The sequence below is a fragment of the Asparagus officinalis genome, chromosome 8 (genome assembly GCF_001876935.1).
Source record: "Asparagus officinalis chromosome 8, Aspof.V1, whole genome shotgun sequence".
NCBI classification, from domain to species: Eukaryota; Viridiplantae; Streptophyta; class Magnoliopsida; order Asparagales; family Asparagaceae; genus Asparagus; species Asparagus officinalis.
Genome location: NC_033801.1, coordinates 102,944,748 through 102,958,757, shown reverse-complemented (window position 1 = coordinate 102,958,757; position 14,010 = coordinate 102,944,748). Strand labels below are relative to the sequence as shown.

Below are 14,010 nucleotides of genomic sequence, written 5' to 3'. Positions count from 1 at the left end.
TATATATATATATAATTTATATTTTATATATATGTTTATGTATAATACAATTTGTTTATGTAATTTTTATAAGTACTTACAATTTGTTTATGTATAATCTATGAATGACATGATTATTAATAAAGAAATTATTTTTATCATCTTTTATTTTTATAATTTTTTGTACTTATAATTTATGTTATTTTAATTAATTAAAAAAATTTATGTTACTTTCTGTAATTTTTATGTATATTTTATGATTTATTATTATTTTTTTAAATTTAAAAAAATAAAAATGGAAAAAAACCAGGTCAGCCCGGGCCCGGCCCGCTCAGGCTCGGGCCCAGGTCTGGGCTTCGGTTTTGCCCGGCCCGGAGGAACACCCCTAAATATTTCCAATATAATGCTAATACACCCTACTTGCAAGGGAAACAAAAATCTACGAGTAGATTGCACAGACTTTGTTTAAACTTTTGAGAAAAGGCTTCATTTAATTCAAATAGTATCATTGTTGACAAACTTATGCACACCAATGTCCATTTTAAGATGCAACAAAGCAATAGTAAACATATGGGTTCAGATATTCTTCACTACTAAAAAGTAGTAGATAGATCACTACTATACCACAACTATGTATTCAAACTGCATAATCAACAGGCATATAACCTTATTTTATTTTTATTTTTATTTCTTTTCTGTTCAAAAAGAAACAAAATCATGTTAGTCCTAGTAAGAGAATTATCAGCATTATCATCCCCATAAGACAAAAGCGAACAATTTATGCCAACATATTAATATGGAAGTACTTTCATGATGAATTAAGTTGCATTCTCCAACCGCATCACATTTTAATAAAAATAAAAGGTTTGAAGCAAATACCTGAATTATATTCCAATAAAATCGTATGCAAGTTTACGTAGTACGCAATGAGGATATATTTATGGAGAAATGGGACCGTCACAAGCCTAAATGTGGGCCCAGCCAAGAAAAATAATTTGTAATAAAGAACAGGTTATATCTCTCAAACCATATGTTGAAATTGGACGAGTTATATATGTAAATCACATATTTTTTCGAGATGGAGTCAATCAAACTTACCGCTGTTCAGTTTGTCGCGGTCTATTCCGCCAAATTCCCTCAGAATTGAGAGATATCACAGCTTTTATCAGTTTTCTACTATTTTAGGTAATGTTTTAGGAGTCTATTTTAATGAGGAAGCAAATCCGATTTGATTCCAAATTTGACCGATTTACTTTCCTAATTATAGGGATTCTTTTTAGAAGAGTTTTGTTATTTCTATTTTTATCAAAGTTCGACTCATAATAGGAGTCTTGATTATTTTCTATTTAAGCAGAGTATTGTAAACCCTAAAGGCATAACTTTTTTCAATAAAATTCCTTTTTAATATTTTCTTCGTGGATTTGAAGTTTTTCATGGATTCGTGTATCGTTTTTTGTGGATTTAGAGAACACCTCTCCGTGGATTCCGAGGTTTTCACTTTTTATTCCAACTAGGCTACTTAACAGTTTGAATAGTCCTACACTATAAACTCATGCCAGTTAAGTGGTCCGTGTAAGATTCTCACAAACTTCCACTTTTTTTTCCAACCTTTACTTAAAAAATTATTTTTATTATGAGTCTTTAAATCTTCCATTTTTTTAAACTTAAATCCCTCGAATCATGAAAATTATTATTAAATTTTACAATTCTTAAGTTAATTAGAAATTGATCTCTCAAATCATTAAAATTAGGTTCCTTAATTCTTAAATTTTTATTTTTGAAATTACTTCCTTTAATAAAATGTAGAAGCAACAACTAAAAAGATTAATTTAAAAAAGGTTGCGAGAATTAGATGACCAAATAACATTGCTATTAACTTGAGGGACGAATTTCAAAATAATTTGAAATATGGGAGCGCAGTAGTAATTTCAATTATTTTAAAGCCTAACGAATTTAAAAAAAATGTTTAATTTTTTATTTTTAGTATCAGACTCAAAGTATGCCCCCATTTTATTTTGAAAACCATGTACTTCAGTCTGTTTTTTCCTTCCAATATTAATGTCTTACAACTCTCATATTTTGAAACGAATACTTAGATCATGAAAAGTGCTATCATGCCTGGTTGATTCTTAACTCATTTAGAGTTGACACCTCAAATTATTAAAATTACTATTAGATATTTCAGTTCTTAAATTATTTTGAAATGATCCTCTAATAAAGAATAGAAGTAATAATTGGAGTCATTAACTTGAAATGATTATGAGAAATCGTGAGACTTGATGACAAATTCAATGCGTTGAGGGATTTATTTGATACTAAGTAATTTATGTATATTACAGCTCCCAAAAATATTTTTATTCACAAATTAAAAAAGATTTTCTAAACAAATTGCTTAACAATTATTATTTTTAACTTCTTCACACAAATGTCGCGGCAACGCGCGGGTCAATTTTGCTCGTATAGCTGACTTCAAAAGAAAACTAATGAAAAGACACTGTCAGTTGTAAAAAAAACAACCTAAAAACAAAAAAGGATAGGGGAAGTTTTTTAAATAATCCATATTTAAAGTTTCATTATATAAATAGACATACTTATTTATTTATTTATTATTTTCGACCTATTGCCATACCAGTCAAAAATCGGTTGATTTAAAAATCTCAAAAAAAATTTAATTACCCAGATTTACCGATCGTGGATAATTAGCAATTTAATTAAAGTTAAAATCAGGATTGCCATATAAGGAAGTGTTTGGCTAATATAACAGACTTTCCAAATGTTAAAAAATTAATCAGGAGCCTCGTTTTCAACTTTAATGACGTATAAAAACTGTTGGATAATTTAACGATCTAGGCATGAAAATTGAACTAGAAAATAACAGATTAAATTACCGTTCACCGTCGAAAGACAATGGAAGTCTTCTCCTCTCTCCTCCCGTAGCCAATGATGGGAATTAGGTCTCTTTTCTGCGTACGGTTGAGAGGAGGGACTCCCACCCTTTATATAGATATTTGTGATTAACCCTACCCATCATGGTTTAATCACAACCGTGGGATTACACTCTGGTCGATCCTATCCCTTAAATATTCAAGATAACCACCCAACTTGATAAACATGAAACTGTCTAACCAGACCATGTGGTTAGCATCCTGATCCTAACTTGAATCAATGGCAACTTTAAATCAAATCCAAAATAGAGTAGGTTGGGCCACATGGGTTTGTTGGATTAATCAAACCCAACAATCTCCCACTTGGCACAACATATCTCATTTTAATTTTCAAAAAAAAATATTTAAATTTTTTCAAAAACTTTCAAAAGTCGGGTGCGCACCCATTTATTTTAGAAAACAACTTGTTACCATGATTCTAATTAGGATAGTTTCCGAAACCTTTTCCTTAAAACAAAAGTACCACTAATGGTTGATCGTAAAAACACTATATGCTCGAATATGGCACAAGGTCACTCCACGGTCCAACCACTAGTACCACTAATGTTCTAAAGACATTTTCCTTATGGTGGTTTTAGTGGAGTGTAATAGAGCCGTACATCCCTTATGGTCAAATCCGATGTACGCTCTTAAGTGTCTTCTGCAACATACACAAACATGTATGCCGTTCTGAAACTTTTACCGGCATCCGCCATGTGAAAACCTTTAGTCCAGAACGAAAGCCTCAAATGTGATGCCCAATCACATTTAGCTTCTGCACAAATTTAAGAGTCTCTTTACTTTAACCTTTATGACTCTATGGACCACTATCTTTAATTCGAGTTTCTTTACGATTAACTTGAAACTCTTTACTTTAAACTTTAGTTTTCTTTACTTAAAAAATATATATCAAGCAACAATGATCAATAACACAATGCTTGAAAATATCAAACATGAGCTCAAAGCAATCAAGAATATAGTACTTGAAAACAAAACAAAACTAGTATGACAACTAAATCTCACTGATCATATAGAATCAAAAGACTCTAAAACACCCATACTGGATACATGTTCCTTGAAGAGCCCTGGAGAAATTCCCTTGGTCAAAGGATCAGCAATCATCAATTGAGTCGACAGATGAGGAACCTCAATCAATCCTTGTTCGACCTTATCAAGGACTAACAAGTACTTCACACCGATGTGCTTATTCCTGCTAGAAAAATTCTTGTTCTTTACAAACTGTACGACTGCCTGATTGTCACAATACAATTTTACTGGTCTCTGAATGTAATCCACCACCTTTAGTTCACTAATGAAATTCTTGAGCCAAGAGGCATGCAATGTTGCTTCAAAAACAGCAACATACTCTGCCTCCATGGTGGATGTCGTCACTAAGGACTGCTTGGCACTTTTCCAGGAAACTGCTCCTCCAGCGAGCAGAAATATATAACCTGATGTTGATTTTCTGCTATCAGCACATCCTGCGAAATCTGAATCTGAATAACCAACGACTTCTAGATTTTCAGACCTTCTGTAGACCAACATGAAATCCTTGGTCCTCTGCAAATACCGCAAAACCTTCTTTACAGCTTTCCAATGAGCTACACCAGGATTTTGTTGAAACCTGCCTAATATTCCCACGATATAACTGATGTCTGGCCTGATGCATGACACCGCATACATTAGACTGCCAACTGCAGAGACATACTCCTCAGAGTTCACGAGCCTACGCTCAACTTCATTTCGTGGGCATTGAGATTTGTTGAACATATCTCCTTTGACAACTGGGGCTTCACCTGGTGCACAAAACTTCATGCCATATCGTTGAAGGACTTTCTCAATATAAGCCCTTTGAGATAAGCCCAACAAGCCTTTAGTTCGATCTCTATGGATCTTGATGCCCAAAACATAATGAGCATCTCCGAGGTCTTTCATATCAAAATGCCTCGAAAGAAAATCTTTAGTCTCATGTAGGAGATGAATATCGCTGCTGGCAAGCAATATATCATCTACATATAATACTAGAATGAGGAATCGGCTCCCACTGATTTTAAGGTATATGCAGCGATCGACAGGATTCTCTCGGAAGCCATTTGATGTTATCACTTGATGAAATTTTAAGTACCACTGTCTGGAAGCCTGCTTGAGACCATATATTGACTTCTTCAATCTGCAGACCAGATCTCCCTTAACTGCAAACCCTTCAGGCTGCACCATAAATATTTCCTCATTCAGATCTCCATTCAAGAATGCCGTCTTGACATCCATCTGATGGAGCTCAAGGTCAAAATGGGCGACGAGAGCAAGAACTATCCTGAGAGAATCTTTCTTAGATACTGGAGAAAAAGTGTCGACGTAGTCAATCCCTTCTCTCTGCTTGAAACCCTTGGCCACTAGCCTGGCCTTGAATCTCTCAATATTTCCTTCAGAATCCCTTTTGGTCTTGAAGACCCATTTGCATTCCATCGCTCTAGCTTTGTTCGGCAAAGGTACCAACTCCCAAACAGAGTTCTTTTCCATTGACTGAAGCTCTTCTTCCATAGCCTTTAGCCAATCAGCTGCATGAATGCTGTCTCTAGCTTGTGAGTATGATGAGGGATCATCGGATTCTGCTGCATGAATGTTGTCTCTAGCTTGTGAGTATGATGAGGGATCATCGGATTCTGGATCAATGCATCCACTTTCTTGAAGATAGACCTCATAGTCATCAGGTATGGCAGATCTTCTGACTCTAGAGGATCTTCTAACAGGTTGTGGCTCTTCCGCAGGTGCAAAGGTTTCTTGAACTGGAGGAGGAGGTGGAAAGCTATCTGGAAGAGTAGGAAATCTAGAGATGACATCTAATAGCGGAAGCGACTGCTCATCTTCTAAAACTTCCTCAAAACTCAGACCACGATGTTCTGAAGAAGCATTAGGGTCTTCCAGAAACTCAGCATGTTGTGTCTCGAAGAACTGGGTAGACCGAGAAGAACAATAGAACCTGTAGCCCTTAGATCTTGCAGGATAGCCGACAAAGCGACACGACACTGTTCGGGCTTCTAATTTCTTAATGTCTGGATTATAAGGTCGTGCCTCTGCTGGACATCCCCAAACACGTAGATGACCAAGACTAGGATCCCTGCCAGTCCAAAGCTTGAACGGGGTCTCTGCTACCGCCTTACAAGGAAGACGATTGATGATATATACAGCTGTCTTCAATGCCTCACCCCAAAAACTTTCAGGCAAATCTGAATGACTCATCATGCTGCGAACAGCATCTTGATAAGTACGATTTCTTCTTTCAGCTACTCCATTTTGCTGCGGAGAACCTGGGAGAGTGTACTGAGGAACAATGCCTTGTGACCTCAAATACTCAATGAAGGGACCATGATTTGTGCCATCCTGATCGCTTTTACCATAGAATTCCCCACCTCGATCAGAATGCACGGATTTAATCTTTCTTTCTAATTGTTTTTCAACTTCAGCTTGAAAGATCTTGAAAACATCCAGTGCCTCATATTTGTGGTGAAGAAGAAAAATATAGGCATAGCGCGAAAAATCATCTATGAAAGAGATAAAGTATCGCTGACCACCATAAGAGGGAGTGGGAAAAGGTCCACAAATATCTGTATGAATGAGGTCAAGGAGACCTTCACTCCTGGAGGCTTCAAATTTTCTCAATTTAGTCATCTTTCCCTTGATACAGTCAACACATGTACCAAAATCAGAGAAATCTAGCTGTTCAAGAACACCAAACTTTACTAAGGATTTCAATCGCTTTCTTGAAGCATGTCCCAATCCCCGATGCCAAAGTATGGAAGAATTGCTATTAAGCCTAGGACGCTTTGTACCAGAAGAAGATGAATTCACAGACATACATAGAGGGGAAGGAAAAGATGCATCCAGATTTAATCTATAAAGACCGTCAATCAAGAAACCATGTCCGATGACATCCAAACCATTTCTGATAGAGACAGAATTATTCTCGAAAACAAAGCTATAACCAGATCCAGAAAGTCTAGAAACTGAAATAAGATTCCTTCTCATGGAAGGTACGTAGAAAGTGTCTGATAAAACTAAGGAAACTCCAGAATCCAAGCGCAGACTGAAAGTCCCAACGAGCTCCACCTTCATAGGCTGTGAGTTTCCCAAAAATAGCTGCTCATTTGCCCTTGCCTTCCGACTGTGGATTATTCCATGTGATGAAGTTGAAATGTGCACAGAGGCACCAGAATCAATCCACCAAGAATTTGAAGGAACATCAACTAAATTTGTTTCACAACAAACATGAACTAAATCCCTACAAACTGTACTGTACTGTCTCGCTCTAACGGATTCCTCATTCCGCTTCTGGATAAACTGTCCGTCCATCTGTATTAAACCATGGACATATAAATCAAATGAGACCTTTAATTTAATTAACTTTAATATTTCCACATCCAATTTAGGGTTAGAATGGATGGGTCAGAGTGTTTTACGTATGCAACCTTCCACTCTGCGGGACAGGCGGGTGCATCATCTCATCACACCTTTGGGCAAGTGATTTGACATGCTATTCGCCCCCCAAATGTGATATATAATCACCTACAGAACTAGCCTACACAGTGTCAGTTTGATTTGAACACTTCCTAACCTTTGGGCAATAGGGTTATTCTCCTCTCACTGACATGTTTCAACTATCCTGCACCACTTATCATGTAGAGGATTTCCCAGACACCTTTGGGCAAGACTAGTAGTCCACCCACAGATAAGTGCAACCTTCCAGTCCAAATGAGAGTAAACTCAACCTTAGAAAATTAGGGTATTATAGGTTGGTCACCTTTGGGCAAGACACTAACCAAAAACTGTATAGTTGAAAAGTACACAAAATGATCTTTCCAACGACTATTTATGGGCTCAAATCGGACTTAAAACGAATCTGTAGCGACCAAAATAAAATAAATGGTCAAAACTGTAATGGGTTGGGTTAAGAAATTAATGGGTCTGGCCCATTACATAATGGGTTGGATCAGAATTTTAATGGATCCAATCCATTACTATAGCGGGTCGGGTCCATTACATACTGGATCGGGTCTGACTTAATGGGTTATAGGGTTATATAACACAATTAATAAAAGATATTTAATTATACTAATTAATTAATTATAACCCTAATAAAAAAAACTTAACCCTAATCCCACGACCCAAGACCCGCCGCCTTCACTCAAAACCCTCCGCCGCCCGAGTCCATGGCCATGGCTGCAAGATCTAAGTTCTAGATCAAGGGTATAGTTGATTAAATAATAATAAAAAAAGTTCCGGACAAAATCAACTATGCCAAAGATGAAAAAAGTTCAAGGGTATAGCCATGGCTGCAGTCGTGATATTTTAACTTGCCAAAGATGAAAAATCAACTATACCATTAAGGATCATGTGCAGCAAAGATGAAAAATCAAGATTGACCGCTGCCATGATGAAATCAAAGTTGTCCGCAGCAAAGATCGGGTGCAGTTTGACAGCAAACAAAAGTTTTTTTTTTTAATTAATCTGAAAAAAAAAACTTTAATTCTAGATCAAAAATTCATGCACAATCTGTGCTCTGATACCACTGTTGGATAATTTAACGATCTAGGCATGAAAATTGAACTAGAAAATAACAGATTAAATTACCGTTCACCGTCGAAAGACAATGGAAGTCTTCTCCTCTCTCCTCCCGTAGCCAATGATGGGAATTAGGTCTCTTTTCTGCGTACGGTTGAGAGGAGGGACTCCCACCCTTTATATAGATATTTGTGATTAACCCTACCCATCATGGTTTAATCACAACCGTGTGATTACACTCCGGTCGATCCTATCCCTTAAATATTCAAGATAACCACCCAACTTGATAAACATGAAACTGTCTAACCAGACCATGTGGTTAGCATCCTGATCCTAACTTGAATCAATGGCAACTTTAAATCAAATCCAAAATAGAGTAGGTTGGGCCACATGGGTTTGTTGGATTAATCAAACCCAACAAAAACAGCCCTTGATTCTCTGCTTTAATGACGCATAAAAACAGCCCTTGATTCAACTTTAATGACGCAGAAAAATGGAAAGATGAACTAAATTAATCATCACAATACTAATAAAAAGACAAAATAAAAAAAAACGTTACTGAATCAAAAGAAAAGAGTAACTGACGAGAAAAAGCGTAACGTCTGAAGAAGACACTAATCAGTGGGTGTTCAATTCTCTGCTTTGAGAAAAAGCGTAACGTCCGAAGAAGACAGTAATCAGCGGGTGTTTAATTCTCTGCTTTTATTCAGGATAAATTTCCATTTTTATCTCCTATATTAGCAAACCAAATAACAAATAGATCTTCTTCTACTTGAAATCCCAACTACCAAATCAACCAAGTATTCATCCTCTCTTTGTGAAAACAAACTCCCCACAAACACCCACAACAGTATTTCTCATCCAACAGAATGTATCTCATTCTTCTAGCTCTCCTTGTTCCATTCACAGCCTCTTCAAATTTCATCAACTACACCCAAGATTTTGGAAGAATCGTCGAAGAGAAATCTCCCATTTCGATTCTCAAGCCTACAACTCCAGCAGACATCTCATTCCTCCTAAAATCAATATACTCATCTCCATCTCCAAGCAACGTAACGGTAGCTGCAAGAGGAGCCGGCCACTCTACATATGGCCAAGCTCAAGCCCCTGGGGGTATTATTATAGACACAACAAGCTTACCAAGCTCCATTAGAGTTGAGACAGGCTATGTTGATGTCAGTGGAGGTGCTCTTTGGGTGGATGTACTCAATGAGACATTGAAACATGACCAAAGTCCAAGATCATGGACTGATTATTTATATCTAACAGTTGGAGGGACTCTGTCGAACGCTGGTATCAGTGGCCAGACTTTCAAATATGGGCCACAAGTCTCAAATGTCATTGAATTGGACATTGTGACAGGTAATAAAAATATAAGTTCACTGGTACTTAACCTGCAATATACACGCAACTACAATAGACTTAACATGAATTTTTGTAGAGAGGAAAATGTTAAATCAGATGTTCAAGGTGTATAGGAAACTGATATCTGGCTGTGCTGAATTCCGAGTTATAGTAGTTATATTTGCAGGAGGTGCACGCTTAATTTTATTACTGGGTGACATGTATGAAAGAGGAGAAATAAAAAACTTCTACAAAGTTAATATTTTTTGAAGTAGTTTTTTCTGTATATTCTAGATTATTTATACGTGAATGGTAATAACTTCGATTGTCAGTGCAATTTCACTCAGTATACATTGCAAGTAATTCAAAATTCACAACTCTAGACGCATCACAATGACGCCTAGATGTAAAAGAAACATTTCTGTTTCCATGCAACCTTCTCAAAGTTATGCTTCATTGCTTGGCTCTCACTCTATCAGGAAAAGGAGAACAGGTTACGTGTTCTGAGCATAAGAACTCAGATCTCTTTTATGGCAGCTTAGGAGGTCTTGGACAATTTGGCATCATAACAAGAGCCAGAATTATATTACGGTCTGCTCCAAGAATGGTATGTTAATCCCTCATTACTGGTATAAACGGTCAAGTATGTTTGAAACACAATTATACACATCAAAAATCTGCAGGTGAAATTGGTAAAAATGCCATATCATGACTTCAATCAGTTCACAAAAGATCAGGAGTTACTCATATCCAAAGAAGAGGTAGACTACCTTGAAGGATTTCTAAATTTTCAGGTTAATTCATCAAACAAACCAGATTATACCATCGAGCTTGGATTATATTATAACAACAAGGACATAGTTCAGAAGGTAACCCTATAATTTTGTGCCTATATTCCAAATTCCCAGGTATTAACCTTGTAACATGCCAGGATTTGGATCAGATATTATCAGAGCTAGGGATTGTGATATCAATGGTGAACGAGTCAGATTTGTCATACTTCGAGTTCCTGAACAGGGTGAGGGCAGAAGAGGAGGAGCTAAGGAAGAAAGGGTTATGGGAGGTTGCACATCCCTGGCTTAATTTCTTTGTGCCAAGAATTCATATTGAGAAATTCAAGGACATCCTTCTTGAGACCATCTCCAGCAGCTATGGTGGTGGACCTATAATCATATATCCATTTTCAAGGCACAAGTAGGTTCTCTCCCAAACATCTTTACTTACATTTTACTATCCAAGGCAACAAACTGCACATATCTTTCTAAGATGCATGATTGTACTTGTATCTGTTTTTTAGCGGATATGGATGTAAATATAGACAGTTAGACACAGGCATGATATTCATATTTGACAATAAAAAATAAGCACAAACTTCAATTGGCAATGGATATTGACAGGATATTACGAAATAAGACTGGTGATTGAAATCAAAGAATGATTTTAACCTCCAATTGAGACCCTTCTTCTGTTAAAATAAAAAAAAAGTATAAAATTATTGATAATCATGTATATTGGATATCTAGTCAACTTCCAATAGTTTGTCATTCTTTGTAATTTACATGGATCTTTTAAAGAGATGGATAACGAATACCCATATTAATTAAAATACGGATATAATTATCCATTTACATACCTTACTTCTAAAGCTTTAGACCTATGGTGTTGCATAATTGCAGCCTTCCATCCTTCGATTTCTGCTTATCTAAAGTTAGCAAAAATCCTTTAGAATAAAATGTCAAATTGCACTTCTTCAGATCTTACAGAAGTCCTTAAATCAATGTCAAAAATTGAACTTCAGATCTTATAGAAGTCCTTAATCAAGAATTCAAAGTCAACAAGAGAGGTCAAATATATAATGAGTAATTAATCAAGCTGATCAGATATTCAACAATCTCAACAGAGGTTGAAGGTAGGGAAACTTTACAATTAACAGAAGAGCTACAGAGGCAATTGTTGTACCGCTAGTTGAAATTTAACCTACAGAGTAATTACAAAAATCCTAGCAGCTATTCTCCATAAATTCTCTTTTCTCAACACCTAACCAACAAAAGCATGATCCCACCTGTTGATAAAAACCTCAACTGGTTTTCCAAGTTCAGACCCCACAGAATGATCTTGCACGATAAGCCACATAGAGTGCGTCTATGTAAATATGTGGTTGTGTCATGCAATTATTGTTAAAATGAAAATAGATCATTGATTTGAGTGCAGGCTATATACAATCAAAAGTCCTAATATCCTGACTCATTTTTCAGATGGAACCTGAATATGTCGGTTATGTTACCTGAAGTCCATCAAGAGGATGACATTGTGTATGCAGTCAGTATTCTCCAGTCAACCACCCCTTCATGTAGTCGTGGATCTCAGTGTCTTGACACACTCCTAAGTCAAAACCAAAAGATCATAGATATTGCGACGTCCAAGCCCAAACAGAAGTTTCATAGAGAGAATGCAAAAATAGCTGCACTGAAGGAAGGACACATAAAGAGTAGCGAGGGTGGACTGGGAGCGAAACAATATTTGCCGTATTTGAAGAATGAAAGGGAATGGAGGGATCATTTTTGTGACAAGTGGAATCGATTTAGAAAAATGAAGGAGAGATTTGATCCTCTGAATGTTTTGACCCCCGGCCAAAGGATTTTTAAGAGGAAGTCTATTGATAATTGTAACTTTTGTAAACTAGCTCATGCATCACCTTTTCTAATGCTCTAAGAGGGTGTTACTGTGTTAGTCAATTTAGATATTTTCATGCAAAATGGGATAATTGTTAAAGTGGAATAATTTTTTGCTAGTGGGATATTTTAGTGGGATAAATAGGAACAATTTTGTGAAGAGGGATATTTTGATAAAATAACATGGGATAAATTTTTATAATCATGAAATATATATTTATGCATTTTGAAGATATAAATGCTATTTATATATTTTAAACTTACTATTATTGATTGATAATTGCTTATAATAATGTTCTTTACTATTAAATAAATTTTGGTTAGACTATAAGATATTGACAATTATTATTATAATGATGGTCTAATAATGGTGATAACCATAATAGGAAAGAAGTAAAGAAAAAAAATAAATATAAAAAATAAAAAATAAAAAATAGCAAAATAAATATGAGTTCTAGTTTTTTACCACTTAGTTCCAAGCTAAAACTTGGAATAATTTGAGAGACTAGAACTCTCATTTTTGTATAGAAAAATAAAAAAAATAGAATAATTTTGTACCATTATCTCAATTCTAGTTTTGTTAGAGTTCTACTTGACTAACACTGTAAAATTTTGTTCTAGTTTTAGTTCTATGTGACTAACACCTTAAAAATTTATCCCACATATTATCCAAGTTCCAATTCTAAGTTCTAGGTGACTAACCCCCCACAAATAGGTTTTCAGATCTATCATATGAAGTAGTTATTCTAATGAGGTTTTGACAAATTCAGTATCAAGGTGAATATGTGAATTTTAGCCTAACACTGGTGCCAATCTGACATCCTTCAGACTATAAAGCTATTTCAGTACCTAATTTCTTTTCAAATATTGATGTAAAATAATTCAATAAATTCTTTTAATAATCTTTTACAACTAACACCAACTCGAGTTTAAAATTTTTTTAATGGCTATACTCTCAAATACATGATGGTCCAAGGAGGTTCCTGTACTCTTAGCAGCATCTTCTCAACTGTCTCCTCCATGCTGCTCAAAGAGGATACAGGCCCCCTAATACATCAAACCATGACAGATGAAAAAAGCATCACGATTTGCGCGCATTATTTAAGGCCAAAATATAGCCTTATACCTGACATGTATCCTAACTCGGAAAATATGTAAACAAATACCCCTTACCAAATAATCACTTCTGTCTTTTAAGCATATAATCATTTTCACCATGTATTGCCCACAAACAATTTTTGGCAGCTTTTATAGTCAGTTGGTGTTCTATCCCTAAGCTCATAAATTTTTCTTGGATTTGAAATCCAAATATACGCTTTTACAGTACCCACATTCTACCTGTAGACATAAAGAGTTTGTATATATCCTCGAACCACTTTTCATCAAAGAAAAAAGGCATTTGTCAAAGTACTTTTTATCATAATCAGTTATTGGAGAAATATGGAATTTGGACAAAATGATCCGAAACACACACACAGAGAGAGAGAGAGAGAGAGAGAGAGAGAGAGAGAGAGAGAGAGAGAGAGAGAGGG

At 35.7% G+C, this 14,010-nt stretch overlaps 1 protein-coding gene across 4 annotated transcripts in view; it reads right to left on the bottom strand.

Moving 5' to 3' along the window:
- The window catches only part of LOC109820073 (pentatricopeptide repeat-containing protein At5g50390, chloroplastic), a 20,256-nt gene that overhangs the window by 3,596 nt on the left and 2,650 nt on the right, over positions 1-14,010 (bottom strand). Inside the window, exon 2 of one of the 4 annotated variants that reach the window (XM_020386142.1) lies at positions 9,632-9,856. The exons of 1 other annotated variant lie outside the window; for it this stretch is intronic. In XM_020386142.1, the coding sequence (XP_020241731.1) occupies positions 9,715-9,856 (142 nt within the window). In that variant the 3' untranslated portion in view covers positions 9,632-9,714. Of the gene's footprint in view, positions 1-9,631; positions 9,857-10,373; positions 10,400-11,732; positions 12,189-14,010 lie in introns of those variants that run through there. 2 more of the 4 variants (XM_020386144.1, XM_020386143.1) reach the window with 2 other exon arrangements.